At 48.0% G+C, this 27,097-nt stretch overlaps 1 protein-coding gene across 2 annotated transcripts in view; it reads left to right on the top strand.

Moving 5' to 3' along the window:
- The window catches only part of HOOK2 (hook microtubule tethering protein 2), a 223,062-nt gene that overhangs the window by 172,257 nt on the left and 23,708 nt on the right, over nucleotides 1-27,097 (top strand). For both annotated transcript variants that reach the window (XM_069231854.1, XM_069231853.1), the window contains one exon: nucleotides 272-343. In XM_069231854.1, coding sequence (XP_069087955.1) covers nucleotides 272-343 — 72 coding nt within the window. The remainder of the gene's footprint in view (nucleotides 1-271; nucleotides 344-27,097) is intronic.

The following is a 27,097-nucleotide window of genomic DNA, read 5'->3' as shown; positions in this document are numbered from 1 at the left end:
TGTGAATCTACCCCAAAATGGCCCTCTACTAGTAAAAGTGCAGACGGCACAGTACTTTCTATTTTTACTAATTGTTTATGAATATTCTATAAGTATTCCACACTATTTACATTTGATATGTTTTGGGGACAATACACAATGCCATATAAGAATATGGAAAGTAGTACTAGTTTATGTATTCTAAAGTGCCTTTGTGAATAAGTCCTGAAGTGTTTTGTTAATGTGTCCTTGTAGCAGTCTTCTTTAACTTTGTGTTTCTTTTGTTTTGTAGAATGACTATGAGAAGACAAAGTCTCAGCGGGAGCAGGAGGAGAAGCTGATAATAAGTGCTTGGTATAACATGGTAGGTGCTGCTGTGCGTGGGACCATCGTGAACATTATGTCCTTGGAAGGACAGTTGAAAACAAGGGATAAGTTTTGTTAGGGAGGAGTGGGGATGTGGGGGAATGGCTGCATAGTTGGCTCTTGATCTGCTTCTTAGAGAATTACCAGATCACGATTATACTGATGTTTTCGAAGCTGATGTGTATAACATAATTTACTTAGTGAAAATCATTTTAGTCAAGTTGGGTAAATTGTCACCTTCTGAAGCCCTCTGTCATACCACCACCTCATCCCCTTCACTTTTTGTCCCTTTTCGTTGTTGCTTATCTGAAAACTGATGGGATCATTTGAAACAGGCTTTCTGTAGTCTCTGGCAAAAAAGGGAAACCAGGTTCTGTATGCACACACTGCGTAAAACTAAACTTTTTCCAAAAAATCTTTGAAAATCTGATGCAAACTTCTCTTTTGGTTTGGATGAGAGGACAAAGTGGGTGAAGAAAGGTAGATTTAGGTGAGTGAATACTTCCCTTGTATATTGGGCAACTCGGTGCTTTTTCCTTCCTTTCGCTTTCCCTGGTTCACCAACCTGCAAGGACCCGTTTGCTACTACTTCAGTTACTGCCAAGAGACTGGCTGTACATAAAGGCTCAAAATATGAATAAACACACATTTTCGCACTACTTTTAATATTCAGACAACCATTATTCTGATTGATACATTTACCTACAAATTCCTCACCTTTTGACTATCCCATGTGCCTGCATTTTGCAGAAATATTCATGGCAACGCTCCCACGTCGACAGGGATGTCAGAACTCACATGGCTCTGCACGCAGCACAGCAAGGCTTCACTGGAACCATAAGAAGCTGTTAGCATGCTGACATCAGTTGCCTTTTTTCCACGTCTTCGACACAACGTTTTTGTTGGCTCTCCGTTAAGGAATGGTCTAAGTCTTTCAATATATTTTAAATTTGGTATAGTTTTTCGAAACAATATCTCCACCTCTTAAATCAGGGTTCAATCCCTGCAACGACTGTGAAGGTCGACATCAATCAGTTCCCCTCATGATATTTGCCTTTGGTGTTTAGGGTTGGATCACGAAGTTAATGTCTTTTTTTCATGTCAGAAGATGACTCTGAAAGCCTTGAAAGAAAGGGAGACGAAGTTGTTCATGGCTAGAGCGAGGCATGAGAAGAGATGTTGAAAGTCTTGTCCTCAATCAAAGTCACCGTCTCCCAATATATCAATGTTGGCAAGGAAGAAGCACAAGTAGAAGCAGCGTCATGGTTCTCGACATTGTTTCTCCAAAGATGAGTCACTGAGGTCACTCTGTGCACCTGGCTTCAGAGCATGATCGACAAGATGTCACTCTGGAGCCGTCTATGGTGCCTTTCCCGGCGTCGCCTTCGGCGCTGCCCCCGACTTCACCTGGGCATCAAGATACAACACCACTCTTGGATACAGCATCTTAGCCTCATCAGGAGCAAATGTATCCAGACCTTACATGCACCAGGTGGAGAACCTCCCCAATTTTGGATGTTATGTTTAGCATCTTCAGTAGAGGGATCATTCCATCTGGCGTGTCTGCGGGCCCCATGGTCTGCTGTTTTCTTTGGGAGGCTTTCCAGTGACTTATCAACAGGCTTCTTTTATGCAGTTCATGCCGATGAACCAGAGTTTCTGGCCTACTTTGGCGCCAAGGTGTGTGTTGATGTAGGAGGCTGGCCTTGCTTGTAGTGGGTACCAGAGGTACTTACACCTTGTGCCAGGTCCAGTTATCCCTTATTAGTGTAGAAAAGGTGTTTCTAGCAGCTTAGGCTGATAGAAGGTAGCTATGGCAAAGCAGCTTAGGCTGAACTAGGAGACATGTAAAGCTCCTACTATACCACTGGTGTCATATGCACAATATCATAAGAAAACACAATACACGGAGTTACTAAAAATAAAAGTACTTTATTTTTATGACAATATGCCAAAGGTATCTCAGTGAGTACCCTCAGTATGAGGGTAAGTTATATTCACAATATATATTTACACAAACCAAAATTGGGTAAGTAATAGCAAGAAAAGTAATGCAAACAATGTAGAATCGCAATAGATTGCAATAGAAGCACATAGGTATAGGGGCAACACAAACCATATACTTCAAAAGTGGAATGCAAACTACGAATGGACCCCAAACCTATGTGAGCTTGTAGAGGGTCGCTGGGACTGTAAGAAAACAGTGAGGGTTAGAAAAATAGCCCACCCAAGACCCTGAAAAGTAGGTGTAAAGTGCACCTACTACCCCCAGAGAGCCCAGAAGTCGTGATAGGGGGATTCTGCAGGAAGAACAAACACCAGCAATGCAACAACAGTGGATTTCCGGACCTGAGTACCTGTAAGGCAAGGGGACCAAGTCAAATAGCTGCGACAGTGTCGAGAGTGGGCAGGAGCCCAGGAAATGCCAGCTGAGGGTGCAAGGAAGCTGCCACCTGTTGGAAGAAGCTTGGAGTTCTGCAAGAGAACTAGGGACTTCTCCTTTGGAGGACGGGTGTCCCACGTCGCGATGAAGCTTGCAGATGTGTTCCCACGCAGAAAGACCGCAAACAAGCCTTGCTAGCTGCAGGGGTCGCAGTAGAGGTTTTTGGGTGCTGCTGTGGCCCAGGAGGGACCAGGATGTCGCCACTTGGATGAGGAGACACAGGGGGCGCTCGGCAAGTCAGGGAGCCCTCACAGAAGCAGGCAGCACCCGCAGAAGTACCGGAACAGGCACTTGGAAGGAGAGTGAACCGGAGTCCATGCGAAGTCACAAAAGGGAGTCCCACGACGTCGGAGGACAACTCAGAAGGTTGTGCACTGCAGGAAGGAGTGCCGGGGACCCAGGCTTGGCTGTGCACGAAGGAAATCCTGGAAGAGTGCACAGGAGCAACTACAAATCACGCGGTACCCAACAATGCAGTCTAGCGTGGGGAGGCAAGGACGTACCTTCACCAAACTTGGACTGAAGAGTCACTGGACTGTGAGAGTCACTTGGACAGAGTTGCTGAGTTCCAGGGACCACGCTCGTCAGGATGAGAGGAGAACCAGAGGACCAGTGTTGCAGTCTTTTGGTGCCTGCGTTAGCAGGGGGAAGATTCCGTCGACCCACGGGAGATTTCTTTGGAGCTTCTGGTGCAGGGTGAAGGCAGACTACCCCCAGAGAATGCACCACCTGGAAACAGTCGAGAAAGCCGGCAGGATGAGGCGCTACAATGTTGCTAGTAGTCGTCTTGCTACTTTGTTGCGGTTTTGCAGGCGTCCTGAGCAGTCATCGGTCGATCCTTTGGTAGAAGGTGAAGAGGGAGATGCAGAGGAACTCTGATGAGCTCTTGCATTCGTTATCTGAAGAATTCCCAAAGGCAGAGACCCTAAATAGCCAGAAAAGGAGGTTTGTCTACCAGGTTAGGAGGATTGTTCTACCAAGAGAGGTAAGAGCCTATCAGAAGGAGCCTCTGACGTCACCTGCTGGCACTGGCCACTCAGAGCAGTCCAGTGTGCCCCCAACACCTCTGTTTCCAAGATGGCAGAGGTCTGGGACACACTGGAGGAGCTCTGGACACCTCCCCTGGGAGGTACTGGTCAGGGGAGTAGTCACTCCCCTTTCCTTTGTCCAGTTTCGCGCCAGAGCAGGGCTGGGGGGGATCCCTGAACCAGTGTAGACTGGCTTATGCAGAGATGGGCACCATCTGTGCCCATCAAATCATTTCCAGAGGCTGGGGGAGGCTACTTCTTCCCAGCCTTCACACCTATTTCCAAAGGTAGAGGGAAGTCCTCTGAGGAAGTCCTTCGTTCTGCCTTCCTGGGCCAGGGCTGCCTGGACCTCAGGAGGGCAGAAACATGTCTGAGGGATTGGCAGCAGCTGCAGTGGCGACCCCGGAAAGACACTTTGGCAGTACCCGGGTGCTGTGCTAGAGACCCGTGGGATCATGGAATTGTCACCCAATACCAGAATGGTATTGGGGGACAATTCCATGACCTTAGACATGTTACATGGCCATGTTCGGAGTTACCATTGTGACTCTACACATAGGTAGTGACCTATGTGTAGTGCACGCGTGTAATGGTGTCCCCGCACTCACAAAGTCCGGGGAATGAACGATGTGGGGGCACCTTGGCTAGTGCCAGGGTGCCCACACACTAAGTAACTTTGCACCCAACCTTCACCAGGTGAAGGATAGACATATAGGTGACTTAAAAGTTACTTAAGTTCAGTGGTAAATGGCTGTGAAATAACGTGGACGTTATTTCACTCAGGCTGCACTGGCAGGCCTGTGTAAGAATTGTCAGAGCTCCCTATGGGTGGCAAAAGAAATGCTGCAGCCCATAAGGATCTCCTGGAACCCCAATACCCTGGGTACCTCAGTACCATATACTAGGGAATTATATGGGTGTACCAGTATGCCAATGTGAATTGATAAATTTTGTCACTAGCCTGTTAGTGACAAATGTGGAAGTAAAAAGAGCATAACTGCTGAGGTTCTGGTTAGCAGAGCCTCAGTGAGACAGTTTGGCACCACACAGGGAGCACATATAGGCAACAAACTTATGAGCACTGGAGTTCTGGCTAGCAGGATCCCAGTGACACATAAAAAACATACTGACAACATAGGGTTTTCACTATGAGCACTGGGCCCTGGCTAGGAGATCCCAGTGAGACAGTGAAAACACCCTGACATATACTCACCAACAGGCTAAAAGTGGGCTACTTTCTCACAGTTGAGGAAAGAGATTCCTTCTCCTCTAGCCACCCCTCCTGTTGATGTGTCGCGGCACCGATCATTCCTTCTGCATCACTGCCTGGCTTGATGCCAGTGTTGCATGCTGCGACTCCAGTGCCTCTTCTCATCTGTCCAGCAAAGTTACAGACTCCACTGTTGCCGGCACCATTACCGAAATCGCATCATAAGTCAAGAAGAGTGGATCAACTACTTCTCTAAGTAGGACAGTATTTCTCTGGGGAAAAGGATCCTAAAGAGTTGGAAGAGGGTGAGATTGTGCCTACACAAGACCCGAGCTTTAGAGGATTGGGAAAGGCAAGTGATTTTGGTTCTGAAAGTCACTTCCTACCATACAGTTATTAGGAAGTCAGTAGAAGTGTTGATTTTCCTCTTCCTACTAGGGAACTTTAGTCTAATTTGCTGACTGTGGTGCTTCATTCTTCATCATTGGCTTCAGAACCTTTGTTGCCTTTTAATGAGGCTTTAACCGAGCCAATTTAAGAAGTATGTTAGAAGCCTACGACGACACTTGCTATTTCCAGTTCAGTTGCAAGGAGGTACAAGCCATCTGCAGGGGATCCACTCTTTCTATCTAATCACCCTTCATCTGAGAGTTTGGTTGTTCAGGCTTCGTGTTCATGGAGTCTGACTCCGGTGTCCATCTTCGCCAGCAGGTAGGAAATCCAAAAAGGGTGAGCAGCCCACTAAAAGTGTTCTCATCAGACAGTATTGCACTGAAGTCCACAGACGCAACCTGCCTGTCCTTTGATGGAGCTCTGCTTTTTGGTGCAAAAGCAGATTCTGCCCTGAAACGGTTTAAATAGAGCAAGGCGACAGCTCGTTCTCTGGGTCTTCAGTCTCAGCCCAAGGACTACAGACAGTTTAAGAGGTTCTGGGGTTTTACCCATAGCTTTTCTTTTCATGGACAGCAGCAGCCATTCAACTCCCTCTATAGAAATTAGAGGGTGCTGGGGAAGGGTAGACGACAAGCTGTTCTCCTTATCTCATCATTCTCCTTCTCCCCTGCCAACGTTGCAGGAAAGCAGCCCTAGTTTTCTCATCTTGGAGCATGCTTTACAGGAGGGAGGATGGGTGTCTTAGTTTCTACAACAGTCAAGAACCATACCATCGGATCAGTGGGTGTTAAATATTGTGGAAAAGGGATATGCCCTACCCTTCCACTAATTTCCCCCCACTCTTTCCACTGCAACAAAATGTGCTTTCCACTGACCATTTTCAGCTCCTCCAAACAAGAGGTCATATCCTTTCTTCAAAAGGTTGCAGTAGAGTTGTTTCCAGAGCAGGAACTGGGTCAGGGATGCTGTTCATGTTATTTCCTGATTCCCAAGAACAGTCATTTGTGCCTGAACGTAGACCTCAGGATTTTGAACTGGTTCTTCAAGCAGGAAAAGTTTAAGATGCAGAACCTAGCTCAGTTGCTTCTTGTGCTGGCAAAAAAAGGCTGGATAGTTTTAATCCTCAGGATGCTTACTTTTACATCCCTATTCTGCACCACACAGGAAGTATCCTCTGCTTCATGAAGGGGTTTCAACACTTTTAGGTTGTGGTTTTCCCATTTGGTCTTACTTCTGCACCTCAAGACTTCACAAAGGTGATAGCAGTGGTCGCAGCTCATCTTAGAAGGTTGGGAATAGCAGTGTTTCCATACCTGGACGACTGGCTCATCAGAGCCAAATATCCAAAGTTGGTGTTGCATCACTTCTGGTTGCCAACTCTGGTTGTTCCTCAACAAGGTAAAATCTCACCTAGAGCCCTCTCAGTGCGCTATGTTTATAGGGGCAGTACTGGACAGTACAGTAGGCCGAGACTTCCCTCCTCCTCAGGAGATTTTGAACATTCAGGCAATGATTCTGATGTTTCAGAATGGAGCAATGGTTCCAGTCCGAATGTCTTGTGTCTGTTGGGTCTGTTAACTTCCTGCATTCTCTTGGTCAACCATGCACACTGGCACATGAGGGCCCACCAGTGGTGCCTCCACAGGCAGTGGATTCAACACAACAGAGACCTCCAGCAATCTGTCAAGATCTCCAGACACACTGCAGTGCATCGTCAATGGTGAGGTGTGTCTGGCAATCTATCTCGAGGGAAGCCGTTTCACCCTCCTCCTTCTGTTGCCATAGTTATAACAGATGCCTGACCTGGAGATCAGAGAATTTTGGTCTCCAGAAGAACAGTTGTGTCATATCAATCTGTTGGAATTGTGGGTGATACGACTGTCTTTCAAGGTCTTTCTCATTTCCATTTGTGGTCTGTCAGTGCAAGTCTTAACAGACAATACTACAGTGATGTGGTACAGCAACAAGCAAGAAGGGAGTAGGATTGTATCCTCTCTGCAAAGAAGCTCTATGACTGGTCCTGAGCTCAGAATCATCAAACTTGAGTTCACAACAAGTGTGTGGAGAGTCTGTCAGCATTTTTCAGCTGAACACAAGTGGCGTCTTCATCCGGAAGTGGTTCTACACGTTTTTGGGTTATGGGTGACTCCTTAGATAGACCTTTTTGCCACTTAAGAGACTGCACACTGCCCGTCATTCTGCAGCCTCCAGTAAGTATTGGGTGCAGGGGGTACTAGGGGATGAGTTTCAATTGGACTGGTGCTCCCAGATGTTTTACCCATACACCCACCATTTCCTTTATTCCTCAGGTGTTGAGGAAGGTATGCCCTGGACCCAAGTCACATTATTAGCTCCGGATTGGCTGCAAAGGGTGTGGTACACAGACCATCTTCACCTCTCTCTGTGCCGTGCCCTCCACTCCATCTCCCTCTAAGGGCAGATCTCCTCTCAGTCACAATGGCAAGTTCTGCACCCCCCACTTCCAGAGCCTGCGCCTAAATGCCTGGAGTTTGAACAGGGCAACCTGTGTTCCTTTTTACTTCTCCCTGACGTGGTGCATGTTATTTTATCGTCCAGAAGACACTCCACTAAATCGGTTTATGCTGGCAGATTTTCTAAACTTAGGTGGTGTAGTGATAATTCTACAGATTCTTTAAGAGCCCATTTGTCAGATATTTTACGTTTTGCTCTTTGGTGCAGCAAGGCTATGCAGTTGTCACAGTTAGGGGTTATTTGTCTTACCTTTAAGCGTTTCTATTTACCAGATCAACCCTTTCTATTTATGTCTCCTATAGTTTTATGGTTTATTAAGGAACTTACAAGTAAATACCCTCCCACTTTTTTTGTTATGCCTCATTGGGATCTTAATTTAGTTCTTACCTCCCTAATGTGTTCCCCATTCTAGCCGTTACACAGTTGTCCCTAGAGATTTCTTACTTTTAAGACCTTTTTTTTTTATTTTTTTTTTTTATTCCTATGACATTTGCAAGCCGGCTTGTTGAGCTACAGGCCTTAAGTGTTTAGCCTCCCTTCGCAACTTTCTTCCCTGATAAGTTGGTTCTAAGAACCAAGGCGGCCTTCCTGCTGAAGGTGGTTGCTCCCTTCCATTTGGGGCAGTCCATCACCCTTCCCACTTTCTATTCTCCTCCCCACCCATCGGAGGAGAGAGCACTTTATATATTTGGACCCCAAAAGGGCTGTCCGTTTTTACTTGGACAGGGCGTGTGATGTCAGTCTGGATGACCAGCTTTTTGTGGGGTACATTGGCCAAAAGAAAGTAATTTCCTAAAAGGACTTTGTCAAGATGGATTATCTTTTTTAAATTAAGATCTGCTCCGCTGCAGCACACAACCGCCAGAAGGTATTTATGCTAATTCTACTAGAGCTAAATCTTCCACCTCTACTTTAGCTAGAGGAGTCCCTGTGGCAGATATTTGTCAGCGACTTGGGTCTGCCTTCACACTTTTGCAAAGCACCTTTGTTTAGACTCCAAAGTGAAGCTGACCCGTCACTTCACACATTCTGTTTTGTATGAGTTTTTGGTATAGCTGCACAAGCACTCACCTCAGAATGTGGGACTGCTTGGGTACTCTCTTCAAAAGGTGAGGAGTCCGATGGTAGATGTATCCATCTGATCAACAAGTTACTTACCTTCGGTAACTGTTTTTTCTGGTGGATACAGTTATCTACCTGAGGAATTCTTACCCCCCTTTGCTTGTCTGCATGCACCAAAAAGAAATCCGTTTGTGTATTTTGTATGCGTACAAGTTTTCATATGTAAATCTTTGATGTAGAGTTTTGAAACTGTAATTTGATTTGTGATGTTAGTTTAATCCATTTGCCTCCAGGGTGTGTACAAAATGGGTGGAAACTGATATTGGCACCATGACAGGAGCTTCTTATGGCTCCAGTGACGTCACATGTGCTGTGTGCAGACACATGTGGATTCCAACACCACTGTTGACATGGAAGAGCTACCAAGGAAGTGACTGTGGAATTTTGGTGCAGGTGTTATTCAAAAGGTGAGGAATCTGCTGGTGTAGATATTGTATCTACCAGAAACAGCATTACCAAAGGTAAGTAACTTTTTCTTTGTGCACAAAAGGAGCAGTGAGATACTTTGCCACTGCTTAGCTTTCATCAGCTTATAGAAACTGGTTGAAAGCAACAGTAATCTTTCATTTCTTATAGCACAAACCTGCATAACTCCATGAAAGCAACACTGTTTCATCTTCAGTCATATAGACAGTCACCAAAGCCGGAGTTTGTGTTGGTATGTTGAATATGTACCAGGTATTTGGTATTGGGATTTTTGCAATATCTTCTATATTTGCATATTGGGTGATCTTCTATTGAAATGTGCTATATAAATATTCAAGCAACAGATTGCCTCCAAAAAACGCTCGGAGAGATGCCAGGAAGAACATCAAAATTGGCATTGAGGGCAATTGTTTTGGTGCATTTGTGGACAAAAGCCCCCCCCGGAAGCAACTCCAAGGTCAGACCTTGTGGAGGTGTGCAATTGATGTGCACAACAACAGAACTAGGCCAACCCTTGGGGATTGGCCCAAAGGGATGCTTTCAGTTCTGAAATATGCAGCATGACTAAACAAAAGGCCTTGATTTGGGGATGGGTCAGCAAATTAAGCGTAAGACTCTGAATTAAGTTTCTTTAGAACTTGGGTCAGCTCTGAAGAGACGACCATCGGGAAAGAGCACCATCAGCCCAGGATGCATGATGGAAGAGGGGCCATGAACTTGAGGAAGAAAATTACTTCTCCTTTTGTGTTTCTATGGAAGGAGCCTTTTGGGGACCACTCCCTATTATGGGACTTACATGAAGGAGTGGTGAGGGGCCCTTCTGATGGATACTTCTAACTACGGATTCCTCATCTTGTGAAGGCGTCAGACTGTATCTGGAGAATATTTTTCAGAAATCCCCTTGCACGTCTGTAGATGGTGTCTTGTGTGTCCCTGCTTCTGGTCTATCCTGCTCCAGATGTGACATTGGGGCCCCTACATAGTCACCACTTCCATGCACTGATTCCTTTCTTTCATCACCTTCTTATGCGGACCTGGTGCTCCAGCTCAGATTTCTGTCAGGTTAACAGACGTTTGCTCAAATTTTAGCAGCCTGCAAGGGACATGTCCTCTCCAAAGATGACAGGGGAGAGGTAGAGATCAGAGGACTTTGATCTCTGACGGAACATCGCCTCCACATCAATTTGTTGGGAGTAGTTAGATTTGGCACTGAAAGCTTTCTTCCCATACAGGTTCTTACTGACAACACTTCTGTCATGTTGTGCTGCAACAGACACGACTAAGTGGGTTAATTGACCATGCACCAGTAGGCTGGATCGTCAGTTCATGCCCCTGATCATGTAGCACCTGGCAGGATATTTAAAAGCCAGGGCAAACAAACTCAGCTGGTGTCACTTAGCTTATCACGAATGGCAGTTGCACTCAGAGGTGGCCTAGGACGTCTTCCAGCAATGGGGACAATCCTGGTGTGAAGGACCTTCTGCCGCATCAACAGGGCAGGTTCCTGCATCCAAACCTTGCACAGTCCACTCCTCCATGCGTGGTTATTGAGCGGTGATAGTTGATGGCTTTTGATCTTCCTCCTGAAGTGGTGGGTGTCATCTTAACAGCTGGCTGTCCCTCTACTAAAACTGTTTATGCGGTAAACTGGGAGAAGTTTGTTATATAGTGTTCTTCCTGCAAAATTCAGCGTTGGTTAGCCTGGCAAGATGTCGCTGCCGCAACAGTAAAAAACTGTTTGCCTTGGTTTCCCAGTTTCTGCTGGTCTTTGGGTGCCTGAAGTTGTGGGAATCACATGCCAAAGGATTGTGGTCAGGCTGGAAACACCACATATGGGTGTTGTGGACTTCTGACAAGAATATCTTCTTTCAAGATAGTCTACAGGATTTAAACCCCGAGCCCTTAAGTGACATTTGACCTAATCTAATAAATTGTGAGGCATTTCATTTGACTCCCAAGATCTTAGGAACCTCATTAGTAAAGCACTGAAAACAGTAACTGACACCAGCATGCCAAACAGTGCCTTTTGTAGGCTAAAGTCATCACATCCTGGGCTGATGGAGCCATCGTTTGAGTTGTTTGATACCAACTGGCAGCGCTGGAGAGCTATTGCGAAGTAAAGGTTTTCCACAACCATTCTGGCTTCTGGAGGTTGTTTATTAGGTCAGGACTGGAGTCTGTGGGAAGGTGTAATATCGACCAGAAATATTGTTATCAAAGGAACTTAATTTTCTCTTTAGCCGCCTCAGAAAAGACCATTAAGTGGTATTGAATTTTTTTTGCTAACCAACTTTATTGATTTTTCAACATTGCGCATTCAGCCTGTTCAAATTCAGCGACTAAGGCGTGGAGAAGAACATACAGGACAATGCAGTATCACAGAGGGAACCTCCTCAACAAGAACGGCCTCATGGATACAGAACAAAAGGGGTTATTGTAGGACGTTGGCTCTGTATATACTATCTCAAAGTAGGAGATAGTGTGCACAGAGTCCAGGGGTTCCCCTTAGGGGTACGATAGTGGCAAAATTAGATAATTCTGATGCTCTATTTTGGGGTATTGTGGTCGAGCAGTAGGCTTATCAGAGGGTAGTGTTAAGCATTTGTTGTACACACACAGGCAAAAAATGAGGAACATACACTCGAAGACTTAACTCCAGGCCAATAGTTTTTATATAGAAAAATATATTTTCTTTATTTTAGAACCACAAGATTCAAGATTTGAAGTAAATACAGAAAATGCAAGGTACTCCACACAGGTACGTAAGGAACTTTGAATTAGAGCAGTAACATTAACAGTTTTAGTTAAAATGGCAATAAGCTATTTTAAAAGCGGACAGAGTGAAAAAATCAACGGTTCCTGGGGAGGTAAGTAAAGGTTTGTTTTTCAGGTAAGTAAGGCACTTTCAAGTTCCTGGGCATAGGCAGCCCACTGTTGGGGGTTCAAGGCAACCCCAAAGTCACCGCACCAGAAACACGGGGCCAGTCAGGTGCAGAGGTCAAAGGAGGGCCCAAAACACATAGGTGCCTTCTGAAGAACAGGGGTGCTCCGGTTCCAGTCTGCCAACAGGTAGGTACCTGCGTCTTCGGAGGGCTGACCAGGGGGGTTTTGTAGAGCACTGTGGGGGGGTTCACAAGTAGGCACACAAAATACACCCTCAGCGGCACAGGGGCGGTCAGGTGCAGTGTGCAAAGCAGGCGTCTGGTTGTCAATAGGAATCAATGGAGGGACCCGGGGGTCACTCTAGCGGTGCAGGCAGGGCACAGGAGGGCTTCTCGGGCCAGCCACCGACTGGACTAGGCAGAGGGTCGCCTGATGGTCACTCCTGCACTAGAGTTCGGTTCCTCATGGTCCTGGGGGCTGCGGATGCAGTGCTTGGTCCAGGTGTCGGGTTCCTTGTTTCAGGCAGTCGCAGTCAGGGGGAGCCTCTGAAGTCTCTCTGCATGCGTTGCTGTGGGGATCCAGGGGGGGTCGTCTCGGGTTACTCATGAGGTCGCAGTCACCTGGGAGTCCTTCCTGTAGTGTTGGTTCTCTGGAGCTTGAGCTGGGGGCGTCGGGTGCAGAGGGTGAAGTCTCACGCTTCCGGCGGGAAGAGTGAAGTCTTTAAAAGTTGCAAGAAAGTTGCAAAGTTGTTGCTGTTTTTGTACAGTGCCCCTGTTCACGGGAGTTTCTTGGTCCTTCGGGTTCAGGCAGTCCTCTGAGGCTTCAGAAGTCGCTGGTCCCTGTCGGATGCGTTTCTGTGCAGGTTCTTTGAGTCTGGAGACAGGCCAGTAGGGCTGGGGCCAAAGTAGTTGTTGTCTCCGTCGTCTTTGCAGGGCTTTCCGGTCACCAGTCCTTGTTGTAGGTTACAGGAATCTGCATTCCTGGGTTCTGGGGTGCCCCTAAATACTAAATTTAGGGGTGTGTTTAGGTCAGGAGGGCAGTAGCCAATGGCTAATGTCCGGAAGGGTGGCTGCACCATCTTTGTGCCTCCTCCCTGAGTGGAGGGGGCCACATCCCTAATCCTGTTGGGGAATCCTCCAAACTCAAGATGGAGGATTTCTAAAGGCAGAGGTCACCTCAGCTCAGGGCACCTTAGGGGCTGTCCTGACTGGTGGGTGACTCCTCCTTGTTTTTCTCATTCCCCTCTCCTGCCTTGCCGCCAAAAAAGTGGGGGCAGTGGCTGGAGGGGTGGGCATCTTCACTAGCTGGGGTGCTCTAACAAAAGGCATGAGCCTTTGAGGCTCACCGCCAGGTGTTACAGTTCCTGCAGGGGGAGATGAGAAGCACCTCCACTCAGTAAAGGCTTTGTTCCTGGCCACAGAGTAACAAAGGCGCACTCCCCATGTGGCCAGAAACTCGACTGGTTAAGGCAGACTGGCAGAAACTGGTCCGCCTAGCACTAGGAGTCGGACTGGTATTCAGGGGGCATCTCTAAGATGCCATCAGGGTGCATTTTACAATAAATCCCACACTGGCATCAGTGTGCATTTATTGTGCTGAGAAGTTTGATACCAAACTTCCCAGATTTCAGTGTAGCCATTATGGAACTGTGGAGTTCGTATTTGACAAACTCACAGACCATATACTCTTGCTAGTGCACCTTGTCCTTAGTAAGTAAACTTACAAGGGGACGCGTATAGGTTGATGAATCTTTTGGATCGCATAGAGTATCCTAGCTAAGTGGTAACCAGAGAAACATTTACAACAATTCCAATGAAACGTATAATACCAAAAAGATTTAGGGGGTCATTCTGACCCCCGCGGGCGGCGGAAGCCGCCCGCCTGGCGGGAACCGCCAGAAGACCGTACCGCGGTCATTCAGACTTTCCCGCTGGGCTGGCGGGCGACCGCCAAAAGGCTGCCCACCCGCCCAGCGGGAAAGCCCCAGCAACGATGAAGCCGGCTCCGAATGGAGCCGGCGGAGTTGCTGGTGTGCGACGGGTGCAGTTGCACCCGTCGCGATTTTCAGTGTCTGCCAAGCAGACACTGAAAATCTTAATGGGGCCCTGTTAGGGGGCCCCTCGACACCCGTTCCCGCCATCCTGTTTCTGGCGGGTCGGAATCCCCATGGCGGCGCTGCTTGCAGCGCCGCCGTGGAGGATTCCCTGGGGCAGCGGGAAACCGCCGGTTTCCCTTTTCTGACCGCGGCTTTACCGCCGCGGTCAGAATGGCCCCAGAAGCACCGCCAGCCTGTTGGTGCTTCCGCGGTCGTTGCCAGGGGTCAGAATGACCCCCTTAGTCTAAATAGAAAATACCATCACTCTCAAGAAGGTTCATTTGTTTTATTCCCTATTAGTTACAAGTCTAATCAAAACCTTTATTTCAATGAATCCATGGTTAATCAAACTTTATTAGCATCATGAGCAATAATTCATCAAGATTTTATTAGTAAGCAAAACGACATCAATCTAAGTTTGGAAATTCATAGACCTTGATTAATTCAGCAATGCGAGTCATTCAGTCAAAGTCAAAGTCACCCTTTCTCAGCCTGCCTATCTCAGATTAGCATCAGCATGTGGGTCTTCATGCGAAAAACAATTTAGTCAAAAATCATTAATTTGGGAAAAATCTAAGAGAGAAAAACATTTTAAGCAGCGCAGTTGGTATCTAGGAGGAAAAGCACACATTAGTCAGTCAACATTTATAGCTACCTATCCGAGATAGATCAGCAATGAGTCAGTCTTCATCTCCGGGTCATCAGTCATCAGCAAGCCTCGGGCTCACAGAGAGCAAGCCCAAATTTCAGCACTTCGGCCAGCGTCTCCTGACGTCATCAACTTTCGCCTCTCCACTCTGATTTCCCTTCTCGTGTCATGACTTTTTATTAGGGTCTCGGTCTGTCCCACAAATTGCTAATTGGTCAACTTTATTAGGGGTTATGATTCTAAACTGTAGTTTTTGTTTACCACTTGTTTGCGTTGGTTCAAGCATCAAGTTCCATTAATAAGGTGGTCCAGTGTACCGGGGGCATTGATAATGAGGGTGCCATATATTTGTGATATTCCTCCCTTGCCCAGTGCGCCCATGAGGAGTTTAGTTTACAGGGGACTGAACGCAGGGAGGGGGTGTTGCAGGGTATGTGAACGATCTGATAAAGACTTCCAGTTGTAGATGCCTTACCTTAGAATTTCCCCCAGACGTCAGACTGGATCTGGAGATTTTTCTTCGAGCAATACCCTTGCGCATTGGTAGATGGCATCGGTCAACTCCCCTGGCGTCTTAGTGGCCATGATGACATCAGGAGTAGTATATAGACGCCGCTCTCGTGCAGTGACGTCAGTTCTTTTCTTTCCGCGCCACGCGCTGATCCGGAGAAGAGCTACCCTGGTCTCTTTTTGACCAACTTTGACCGTTTTGTCGAGTTTTTGTGAGAAATTTGGTGCATCGAGGATGTCCCCAAACACCGGTTTCAAGCTGTGCGAGGACTATCATCATACGATGTCGGTGATGGATCCTCATCGGGTTTGTCTGTGGTGACAAACCCGATGCGACCGCAACCCAAATTTGTGCTCCGAGTGGCGGGCCATGCACCCGAAGTCTTTGAGGGAGCGGCCCCTAAAGCTCATGGTGGTCCGGCACTCCACTCCGCGTAGGTCCTGGTCTCAATCGAGAGGAAGGTCTTGAGACCATCACCACTCGTCTTCTTCCAAATCCCCGGGTCAAGGTAAGAAGAAGTCAAAGAGATCCCATAGATCTCTGACTTCGCCCGTCACGCGGCTGACGTGACGCAGGAGGAGCGTCCATGCACAAGGCCTCCGTCCTCTGAGCCTGCATCTGGGTCGGCTCCGTGCTTCTCTGAGTTTCCCGGAGCCAGAGCGACCCCTGCCCAGCTTAAAGAGTTTTATGAGGCCATGCGCCTCATCTTTGGGTGGTCCGACCCCGATACGACGCCTTCTGGCCCAAGGGGTTCGGATGAGAGGCTTTCGGGTTCCATGCCGGCGGCTTCGGCTCCGGCAACTGAGGTCTCCTCCGTATTCGCGTGCGGATCCGCACCGGCACCGGTTGCACCCTTGAGACCTTCTCCAGCGCTGGTTCGATCGTTGACGCTCCCGATGTCTGTAGGGCCCACTATCTACGTCAACCCGATTTTTATCCCCGATAACTGAGTCAGAGCGTTGACTTCGATGGGGCCTATTTGCCCCAGGTCGGATTCTGACCCTTTTTCTTATGGGTACGAATATGGAGAGGGATTGGAGGGGACCCTGGACCCTTATGAATACCAGGATGACCCTTCTATAGACTGGGTTCAGGAATTGGGTGACGCCAGTGGTCTGGATACTTCTCCTGACTCTGGCTTGCTGTCTTCTCCTACCGTGGTGATGGCGGAGGGAGTGACTTATGGTATGGTGGTCAGTAGGGCAGCTGGGGTCCTTGTTCTTGAGCTTCCCACTGCTGAGGTCAGGTCTAATCTCTTGATGGAGGTGCTTCAGCCTGGGGCTTCTACTTCAGAACCCCTTTTGCCGTTTTAATGAAGCCTTCACTGATGTCCTTTTGGCTACCTGGTCCAAACCCAACACAGGGACTCCTGTGAATAGGACTACCGCATGTCGACATCGGCCTGCTCCGAGCGACCCATAATTCCTGTCCCAACACCCCACGCCTGAGAGAGTTTTTATCCAGGCTTCCTCTTCTTCAGGTGCATTCCCTTTGTGCACCCCCGGACAGGAAATCCAAAAGGCTGGAACAGTTTTGCAAGAAGTTATTTTCTTCCTCCAGTCTCTCGCTGCGGTCTGTGAACACCGCATGCCTTTTGGGCTGCTATACCCACTCTTTGTGGGATACGGTTGCGCAAGTCCTGCCGCGGATACCGGAGGAGTCCCGTGCTATCGTCTCCCACGCTGTGAATGATGGGAGCGATGTGGCAAAGCTCACAATCCGTTGTGGGCTGGACACGACCGACTCTGGGGAGATTGGTTGCTATGACGGTGGCCTTACGACACCATGCCTACTTATGTTTTTTCTGGGGTTGTCCAACAGTCATTCATGGACAGGCCCTTGATGGCTCATGTCTCTTCGGAGACAAAGCAAACCTTGGAGAGATTCAAGGATTTCCGGGCTACGGCTCGGTCCCTTGGTCTTTCCTCTGCCCCTTGCCCCCCACATTCCGCTTTTTGCCCCCTTTCATGGCCATGGAAGGGGCTCCCTGTCGCGTCCTCTACCCAACCACCGTGTCACCCATGCTGTTCAGCCTGTGCGTGGCTGGGGATGCGGAATCCCACATGGCCGTGGGACAGGGAACCAGAGGTCTGCCCAGTCCACCCCTGCCCCCGCTGCAGCCTCCAAACCCTCCTAGTCTGTCCCCTCACTCCCGTCCAGTTGGTGGCAGGATTCGCCATCACCTGCCCCACTGGGAAAACATCACCACCAACCATGCCGCCATCCCTCAGTCACCTTCCAGAGGACCATTTGGCACTTCTGCGCCAGGAAGTCGCAGCTCTCTTGGCCAAGTGCCCGAAGTAGCTTGTGGTTGTTATTCCCGCTACTCTCTGATACCAAAAAATGACAAGGGCTTACGTCCTATCCTAGGCCTTTGGGACCTAAACTACTTCCTCAAGAAGGAGAAATTCAAAATGCTCACCCTGACTCAGGTTCTGTCTGCCTTGTACCCAGGAGACTGGATGGTAGCATTGGACTTGCAGGGCACTTATTTACACATTCCCATCCTGCCTGCCCACAGACGTTACCTACGATTCGTGGTAGGTCATAAGCACTTTCAGTTTACTGTGCTCCCCTTCGGCCTTACCAGCGCCTCTCGGGTGTTCACAAAAGTGATGGCAGTGGTTGCAGTTCATTTGCGCAGGTTAGGGGTCTCAGTCTTGCCCCTACCTCGACGACTGGCTGTTGAAGGTAGACTCGCCCCAGAAATTCGTCTCCCACCTTCAGACTACAGCAAACCTCCTGCACACACTGGGGTTCACTATAAATGTGCCGAAGTCACACCTGACTTCCTCCCAGACGCTCCCTTTCATCGGAGCTGTTCTGGACACAGTGCAGTTTCTTGCTTATCCTCCCGAGAGGCGAGTCCAAGACATTCAGACTATGATTCTGATCTTTCGGCCTCGGTCTTGGGTTTCTGGTTAGACTGACTCTGAGCCAGCTGGGCCTCATGGTCTCCTGCATCCTGCTAGTAACACATGCCAGATGGCATTTGCTGGCTCTGCAGTGGGTGGGACCTGAAGTTTCAGTTGGCGCAGCATCAGGGGAATCTCTCCGACATGGTCCAGATCTCGGAGGGGACTGAGAAATACCTGCAGTGGTGGCTTTCGAATCCACATTGGGTCCACGGCAGATCCCTCTCCCTTCCCCAACCAGATCTCTCTATATTGACAGATGCGTCACTTCTGGGTTGGGGCGGCCACATGGGAGGGACGGAGATCAGAGGGCTCTGGTCTCCGCCAGAGTCTGGGCTCCATATCAAGTCTTCTGGAGCTCCAGGCGTTCAGGCTTGCATTGAAAGCATTCCTTTCCTCTCTCCTCAAAACCTCCATACTTGTCTGTGCACCCTGACAAAGTAGTGTTGCACACTAAGGCTTCCTCCCTTCCTAAGGTGGTCACACCTTTTCATGTAGGCCAATCCATCACGCTGCTACTTTCTACGTAACCCCACATTCTTCCCATGAGGAGGAGAGACTCCGCCGCCTGGACCCAAAAAGAGCATTGGCGTTCTACCTCATTCGTACTAAAGATTTCCAGGTGGACAATCAACTCTTCGTTAGGTATGTGGGTGCGAAAAAAGGGAAGGCAGTGTAAAAGCGTACCATCTCTCGATGGGTGCTTCTTTGCATCAAAATGTGCTACGCTTTGGCCAAGAAGCAACCTCCTGAGGGCTTGCATGCTCATTCCACCAGAGCAACTGCTGCTTCCACTACGTTAGCACACAGAGTTCCTGTCCTGGATATCTGCCAGGCAGCTACATGGGCGTCCCTGCACACGTTTGCTAAACACTACTGCCTGGACTGTCTGGTCCGTCGGGACGGCTACTTTGGCCGTTCGGTCCTGCAGGACTTCCTAGTATGATCTTGGTTCGCAGCCCACCACCGAGGATGGCATTGCTTGGGTAGCTATTCTAAGGTAAGGAATCTGCAACTAGTCTCTATCAGATGTACAGGTTACTTACATCCGGTAACGAAATATCTGATAGAGACATATTCTAGTTGCAGATTCCTTACCGCCCACCCATCCTCTCCGCTTGCAAACTGATTTCTAGGGACAGCGATTCCCCCTTTCAGGTCCTTAGCTCTGGTGCACCAATCTCAGTGTTCTTAGCAGCTCTGCACTTTGGCGTGGAAAGTCGTTAAAAGAAACTGACGTCACTGCGCAAGGGCGGCGTCTATATTCTACTCTCTATGTAATTGCGGCGACTACGACGCCATTGACTCCTGCGGAGTAGACAGATGCCACCTACCAATGCGCAAGGGTATTACTCTAAGAAAAATCTCTGGATCCAGTCTGACGCCTGGGGGAAATTCTAAGGTAAGGAATCTGCAACTAGAATGTGTCTACCAGATATTTAGTTACCGAAGGTAAGTAACTTGTACTTTAAGGTGTGACGCAACTGTAGGTATCTGTAAAACTGTGATGAGGGAGAGTAAGTGTCTTGCAGTTCTTGGAAGGAGCGTAGGTGGTTCCCGAACCATATGACCCCAAATAGTGAGATACGGATGAGGTCCCAGTGCCGAAAGCTGGCCAGGGCGCTGATGTCGCTCAGCCATGTGCCCTGCCTTAGCAGTGTTTGAAATGTGAGTTTTGTTGATCCCACTGATTATATTGGAGGGCACTTCTCTAAGCGTGAAAGAGCACCCTGGTCACTATACCGATAGTTATGTGGGCCGTAGAGCCCTATAGTATATCCTAATAATGGGCATTCCATGCATGTTAATTCCAGTCGATATGCAGGGTCCGACCATCCCCCATTGAACCATTCATTAATCACTAGGACATGAGAGGCTAAGTAATATATATAGAGGTTGGACATTCCGAAGCCAGTGTCGTATGGGGCTTGTAGGCAGTTGGTGAGGGCCAGTCAGGGTCTAGAGTTGTGCCAGAGAAATGACGATGCTGCTGGTCCATTTCTCTGAACCACAGACATGTTAGGAGCAAGGGGAGATTTTGAAAGATGTAGAGAAGTCTCAGTAGCACCATCATTTTGTAGAGGGTGATTCTGCCCTTGACATTAAGCAGCATAGTCTGCCTCCTCCGTAGGTCTTCCTCTGCCTTCAGCACCAGGGGTAAGTGGTTCAGCAGCCAGGTGAGTTCGGGGTGGAGTGCCACCCACATCTCTGGGTATTGTAATCTGAGGTGGCACAAAGGGATATTAGTTTTTCAGGATATCAAGTCTTGTGTGGAGGCCAGAGGCACTAATACAGATTTAGCTGGGTTAACAAGGAGGCCTGAGGATTCCTTGAAAAGCTGAAGGAGCCTCAGACATCGCAGGCCACTCACTGCAGGGTCTGTTAGGAAAAGCAGGACATCACCCACATAGAGTGCGATCTGGTCTTCTTGTCCCTCCTCCCACTGCCATTTTTGTATCGGAGTGTTGCAGCAAACGAGAGTCGTTAGCAGCTTAAGAGGAGGTTAGACAGGGTGGCATCCCTGTCCAAATCCCCATTCAATAGGGAAATACTTTGGAGAGGACCACGTTGACCTGGACACAGGTGGTGGGGTGGAATAGAGTTACACCAACTAATCTGAAAAAATAAGGGTCTTAGCCAGCATCCACCCCAGGTAGTCTCAGTCAACCATGCCCAAAGGCCTTCCTTCTCAAAATGAAGAAGCAATGCTATATGAGGTGGGAGTAAACGACTGTAGGCCAGAGCCACGTGGCGGTGGCGAAGGCAGTGCTGTGTGCTCCTGGCAAGCATGAAGTCGAATTGGTCAGGATGTATGCGTGTGCGAATGACCCATTTTAGTTGGTAGCTAGGTTCATGGCATAAATCTTGACTTCCTCATTTATAAGGTAGATCAGTCAATAGTGGGCACATGGGGTCAAAAGGGGTTATGTTATCAGAATAACCACAATAGTGGCTGTATCCATCTCTGTAGGAAACAATCCTAACATAACAACATGCTCATGGAGCGCGAGGAGCCGGTGCGTTACGATGTCTCAGAACTTGGTGTAATACTCGATGGGAAACCCATCAGAGTCAGGGGTCCTTCCTGTGGCTAAAGCCGGAATTGTCTCCCCAATCTATTCTGCTGAAAAAGGTTGTTTTAGGAGTAAAGTCTCCATGTGGGATAGTTTAGGAAGGGGGATTGCCTGTAGCAGGTGCAGGTTGGTATCGGGGTCCATACTAGGTCCTACTGCGTATAGCCAATGATAATAGTGGGCAAAAGCTTGTGCGATATCACCAAGAGCATGGGTGGCTCTACCCTGAGTGTCTTTGATATCCAGTATTATTCTATTTGTTAGGGAGTGGGAGGCCAGCCAGTAGAGTAGTTTGCTATTTTTGTCTCCTCAGCTGTAAACTCTGGCTGGGGATGCATGCCATAGTTGTTTTGCACTCTTGCAGGATAAGAGGCGGATTTCCTCTCTTTAAGTCTAAACATCTGGCAGTTTTGTCTGGGTGGGTGTTGGCTGTATCCAACTCCAAATGGAGGACATGGGCTTCTAGATCAGTGATGTGTTGGGCCCCCAGCTCTATCCATTGCTCTTATCCAGCTCTTGGCACTGCCTCAAATGGCAGCTTTACCTGCCACCTACAGTGTAACAGTTGAGCGGACTGTGCCATCATCCATTTGAAAGTATACTTGTATGTCTATCTCTATTGCTTTTGTATAAGATTCATCCTGGAGGTACCAGGCGTTGAGACGCCACATCGGGTGAGGGCCATCCTCGGGGGAGCTGAGAGTAAGAACCATCCTCGGGGGAGATAAGAGTAAGGAGAAGAGGAGCATGGTCAGAGAAACAGCGTGGGAGAATTTGGATTTGAGACACTTCACAACTGTGAGGCCAGCATAAGGACATGGTCTAAATGGGAATGTGTATGATGTGCTGCGAAGGTGTGAGTGTATTGGCATTGGAGAGGATTCCCCACCCTCCATATTTCACATAGACTAAGAGCTGAGGTCCAGTCCAGAAGACGACGGGCACCAGCGCCATAAGGAACAGAGGGGTTTCCAGTGGGAGATTTGAAGGCACAGAAGGCAGACTAGGACCCATGTTGACCTCGGCACCAGGTAGCCACGAGGATGGCGTCAGGGGTAGCAGAGACCCCTGGTGAGGCACGCTGGGTGTTTGCAGGCTGTGCACAGGCTTGAGGTCACTGGTGAAGTGGGAGTCTGCAGAAGTGTCTGTCACCCCGCTCTGCAACCGCAATAACCAGTCAGACACTCGGGCAATTAAATTCTTCATTGGCTGCCATGTTGCAGGGGGATGATCGCAGTCCTACACTGACCATCTGCAGGGCCCTGGGGTCTCTGTTGGGGCAGCCGCACACAGCAAACACCTTCTAGAGGTTTACCCCATTGTTATAAGAGGTGAAAGTGTCCCTCAGAGATACGTGGATGGCAGCGGATGACAGAGCGGTCCAGAGCGTTCTTAGAGGTCGACCACCATCTTGATGCTCTAGGCCATTCCCCCTAAGTGGTAAATATTACTGGGATTTTTGTACTAAAGGTTGGTCCTTTATGGGGGCAGCCTTCTTGTAAGTGGAGTCTGTCACTAGAATTTTTTGGCAGTTGATGGAAGGTGGGGTTTAGTACAAGTGGAACCTTGTCTCGCCAGAGGTAACTTGTTGCAATGCTTTTTGCATGATATAATGTGACTACAAAATCCTTCCAAGTTGTATCTTTTCAAAACAATGTAGTACATTTCCTACATGCACCTGTCCTTCAGTGCTCCTTGCATCACAGGCAGTTTCAAGTACTCCTTTCACTTGAGAGTAGGTTTCTGGCCTCTCACCTTCAAGATAAAGTGACTGATGTCCTGTGAAGTACAATGGATTCATCAGTTAGTTTTGGGTTTTGTTTGTTATTCAAACATTACATGGTTCCAGTTGTCACCTCATTTTCTATTAAGTAGATTAGTTGGAAAAGATGTTCCGACTCTCCACAAAAACCCTGCCCAACTAAGTCTTCAAGAACCAAATGCATTTTTGCTAAGCCTTTGCTTCTGCACAGCATCCAGCGAAGTTGCGGTGCACTTTAAAGAAAGTATTGTGACTCAGCTTTTGAAAATACCATCACTGAATTTAGTAGATTCTAATAACTACCTTCCCAAATCCTAACAAGCCGTAAAGGTACCGGCATAGTCCTCCGAGGAGACCAGTCATTTCCTAGACACTTTAGATTGGTGAATTTAGACCCGGTGTGAGAGATGTGTGAATGGTGTCTACATCATTTGGGCTGTACTTGACTTTTAAATCCGTTGATCACCCAGCACTTCAGACATTTTGCTAAGTGGAGAGTTAGAGAATTTCTAATTGTGTGACAGCGGTTGCGACCAAACAGAGAACCCTCCCATCTTCCCCTTATAGCCTACAGTTGGTGAGCCACAACAGGTGTTCGAGATATGCATAAACGATACTTTTATGAGGTATGGTTCTAAATGAGAATCCTTTACATAAGCGATGCTAATCCTGAAAACCTGACCTGGATCTTGCCTTGAAGCTCTAGTGTTTGACAACCCGACTTCAGATGATAAGTCGTCTCCGAACGTTCCTCTGTCACAATTTACGTATTTCACTGAAGTTACCTTTTCTTAATAAATGTGTTTATTTGGGAACAAATCAGATCAAATAAAATCACAACTTTGTAATACACATAAAGCATTAGAATACATCACGGATATAAATAATATAAAACATAAGTTAACAAAGAGTTTACAAGACCTTTATAATCCTGCGGTGCTGTGTAATTCTACACATTTCTTAGGTTACATTTCAGAATGTAGTAGCCCTTAAGGTAATATCTGGGATGAAATGTATAGAATCCAGGACCAATTAGTGAACAGTGGCCAGTTATAAATCTTGTGCCACTGAGCTTATATTCTGTTTTGACCCAGTAGCCCGAAGTTCAATTATTTTATTCTATTAATATCTTTGCTTTGTAGTTAGCACTTTGAGTCGCAAGTAATCTCAAAATGTATACATTACATTTGGGCCTTAAAATGTGTGTGTGGTACTCTTGCCGATTTGCTGATGCTCCAGAGGATTCCTGTCCGTGTATGTCTGTTGCTAATGGTGTTTAGGAAAAATGAGCAGGTCTTACAGTCCATAAATAGGGTACGGAATGCAATTTTGTAATATCCTTTTCTCTTTCATAAGTGTCATTTAGAGTTCAGACAAAAATACAATCTAAAGTTCAACTACATTAGTTGTCAAGCATTGTGAGTTCAGTCACCAGACCAGTAGCTGCATTTTACTGTTACTCCCAATATTTCTTAGCAACGTATGTCAGTTTCTGATGGCAAATATAAATAGTGTAATTTCCACATATTCAATGTATAGGGTATAAAGTGCAATGTTACAATCCGTGTATAAGATATGAAGTGTAGCGTTAGTGATTTCTGTTCATTGGTATCAAAATGGCGTTTGAGGTTGATTTAGACTGGCCAGATGTTCCATAGTTAAAATATCAAATGCTACAAAGTTTATCGGGCATTGATGTCAAGGGTGATAGTCAAGCCATTGGCTGATTCACGGTTCATATTAGCAATTGAGTCCTTGCATCATTGCTAATTAATTATATGTTCAATGGCATCTGTCGCTGTAGATACGCATGTTTTGCATAGCTCGCCATCTGGTGTTGGGTCGGAGTGTTACAAGTTGTTTTTCTTCGAAGAAGTCTTTCGAGTCACGGGACCGAGTGACTCCTCCTTTTGTCTCCATTGCGCATGGGCGTCGACTCCATCTTCGGTTGTTTTTTTTCCGCCATCGGGTTCGGACGTGTTCCTGTCGCTCCGAGTTTCGGAACGGAAAAACAGCTAAATTTCGGAAGATTTTCGTCGGTATTGTTGCGTTCGGGATCGGCGTAGTTAGAATCAACACCGCATCGAAGATCGAAGAGCTCCGGAGCCCTTTGGGGTAGTTTTCGATCCCCCGTCGGGGCCTGCTCGGCCCGACCGCGTGTAGAAGAACGCCGATGGAACGGACCCCGTTCCGTTTCTGTCCCAAATGCCACAACAAATACCCCTATACAGACCAACACTCTGTAACCTGTGCCTGTCACCTGAGCACAGTGAAGACACTTGCGAGGCCTGTCGTGCGTTCCGGTCCCGAAAAACACTCCGAGACCGTCGAGCCAGAAGACTTCAAATGGCGTCCACGCCGACAGCCCACCGAGAGTTCGAGATACAAGAAGAGGAAGAAACCTTTTCGATACACGAATCGGACTCCGAGGAATTCGACGATCCACGAACCGTGAGTAAGACGTCGAAAACCACTCATAAGAAGATTGTCAAGGCCCAGGGGACGCCACTGCCACCAGGCCATGGCTCCACCCATAAATTCGGTGACCGACCGTCGGCACCGAAAAAGGCCCAAACGGTGCCGAGACCGTCCGACTCCGGTCGAGACACCGGCACGCAGCCTTCTCGGGACCGAGAAAGTGCTGGAGACATACATCGACACCGAGATAGCGGTGTAGACACGGCTCGACGCCGAGACAGCGGCACCGACGAAGATCGACGCCGAGATGTTTCGACTCTGAAAAAGAAAAAAGTCACCTCGGAGCCGAAAAAAGATGCAGACAGGGTTTCGGTGCCAAAACAACCTGCAACCGACCCAGTTTCAGGCTCTTATACAGAAGAGCAATCAATGACCTCCCAAATGCGAAAGCATAGGTTTGAGGAAGACCTGCAATCCACCGATGTAGACCATACGCAGAAATGTATTTTTATACAGCAGGGGACAGGAAAGATAAGCACCCTTCCCCCTATTAGGAGAAAGAGAAGACTGGAATTTCAAACTGACCAAACACCACAAACAAAAATGGTGAAAAAGGTTACTCCGCCACCCTCTCCTCCACCTATAATTCACGTCTCACCAGCACAAACTCCATCACATTCCCCGACTCACACCACCATGAGCCAAGGTGACCAGGATCAGGACGCATGGGACTTATACGACGCCCCTGTGTCAGATAACAGTCCGGAGGCATACCCTACAAAGCCATCACCACCAGAAGACAGTACTGCATATTCTCAGGTGGTGGCTAGAGCAGCACAATTCCACAATGTAAGCCTCCACTCAGAACAAGTCGAGGATGACTTTCTATTCAACACCCTCTCCGCCACCCACAGCTCCTACCAAACCCTGCCTATGCTCCCTGGTATGCTTCGGCACGCAAAAGACATCTTTAAGGAGCCGGTCAAAAGTAGGGCAATCACACCAAGGGTGGAAAAAAAGTATAAAGCGCCTCCTACAGACCCTATTTTCATCACTACACAGCTGCCACCAGATTCTGTCGTTGTAGGAGCAGCTAGGAAAAGGGCCAACTCCCACACATCTGGGGATGCACCACCCCCAGATAAGGAAAGCCGCAAGTTCGATGCAGCTGGAAAGAGAGTCGCAGCACAAGCTGCAAACCAGTGGCGCATCCCTAACTCTCAGGCACTACTTGCGCGCTATGACAGAGCCCATTGGGATGAGATGCAACATCTCATTGAACATCTACCCAAAGACCTACAAAAGAGGGCAAAGCAAGTGGTCGATGAAG

This window comes from Pleurodeles waltl, chromosome 4_2 (genome assembly GCF_031143425.1).
Source record: "Pleurodeles waltl isolate 20211129_DDA chromosome 4_2, aPleWal1.hap1.20221129, whole genome shotgun sequence".
Classification (NCBI taxonomy): domain Eukaryota; kingdom Metazoa; phylum Chordata; class Amphibia; order Caudata; family Salamandridae; genus Pleurodeles; species Pleurodeles waltl.
Note: the sequence above shows the minus strand (reverse complement) of the source record. Positions and strands in the feature narration are given on the sequence as shown.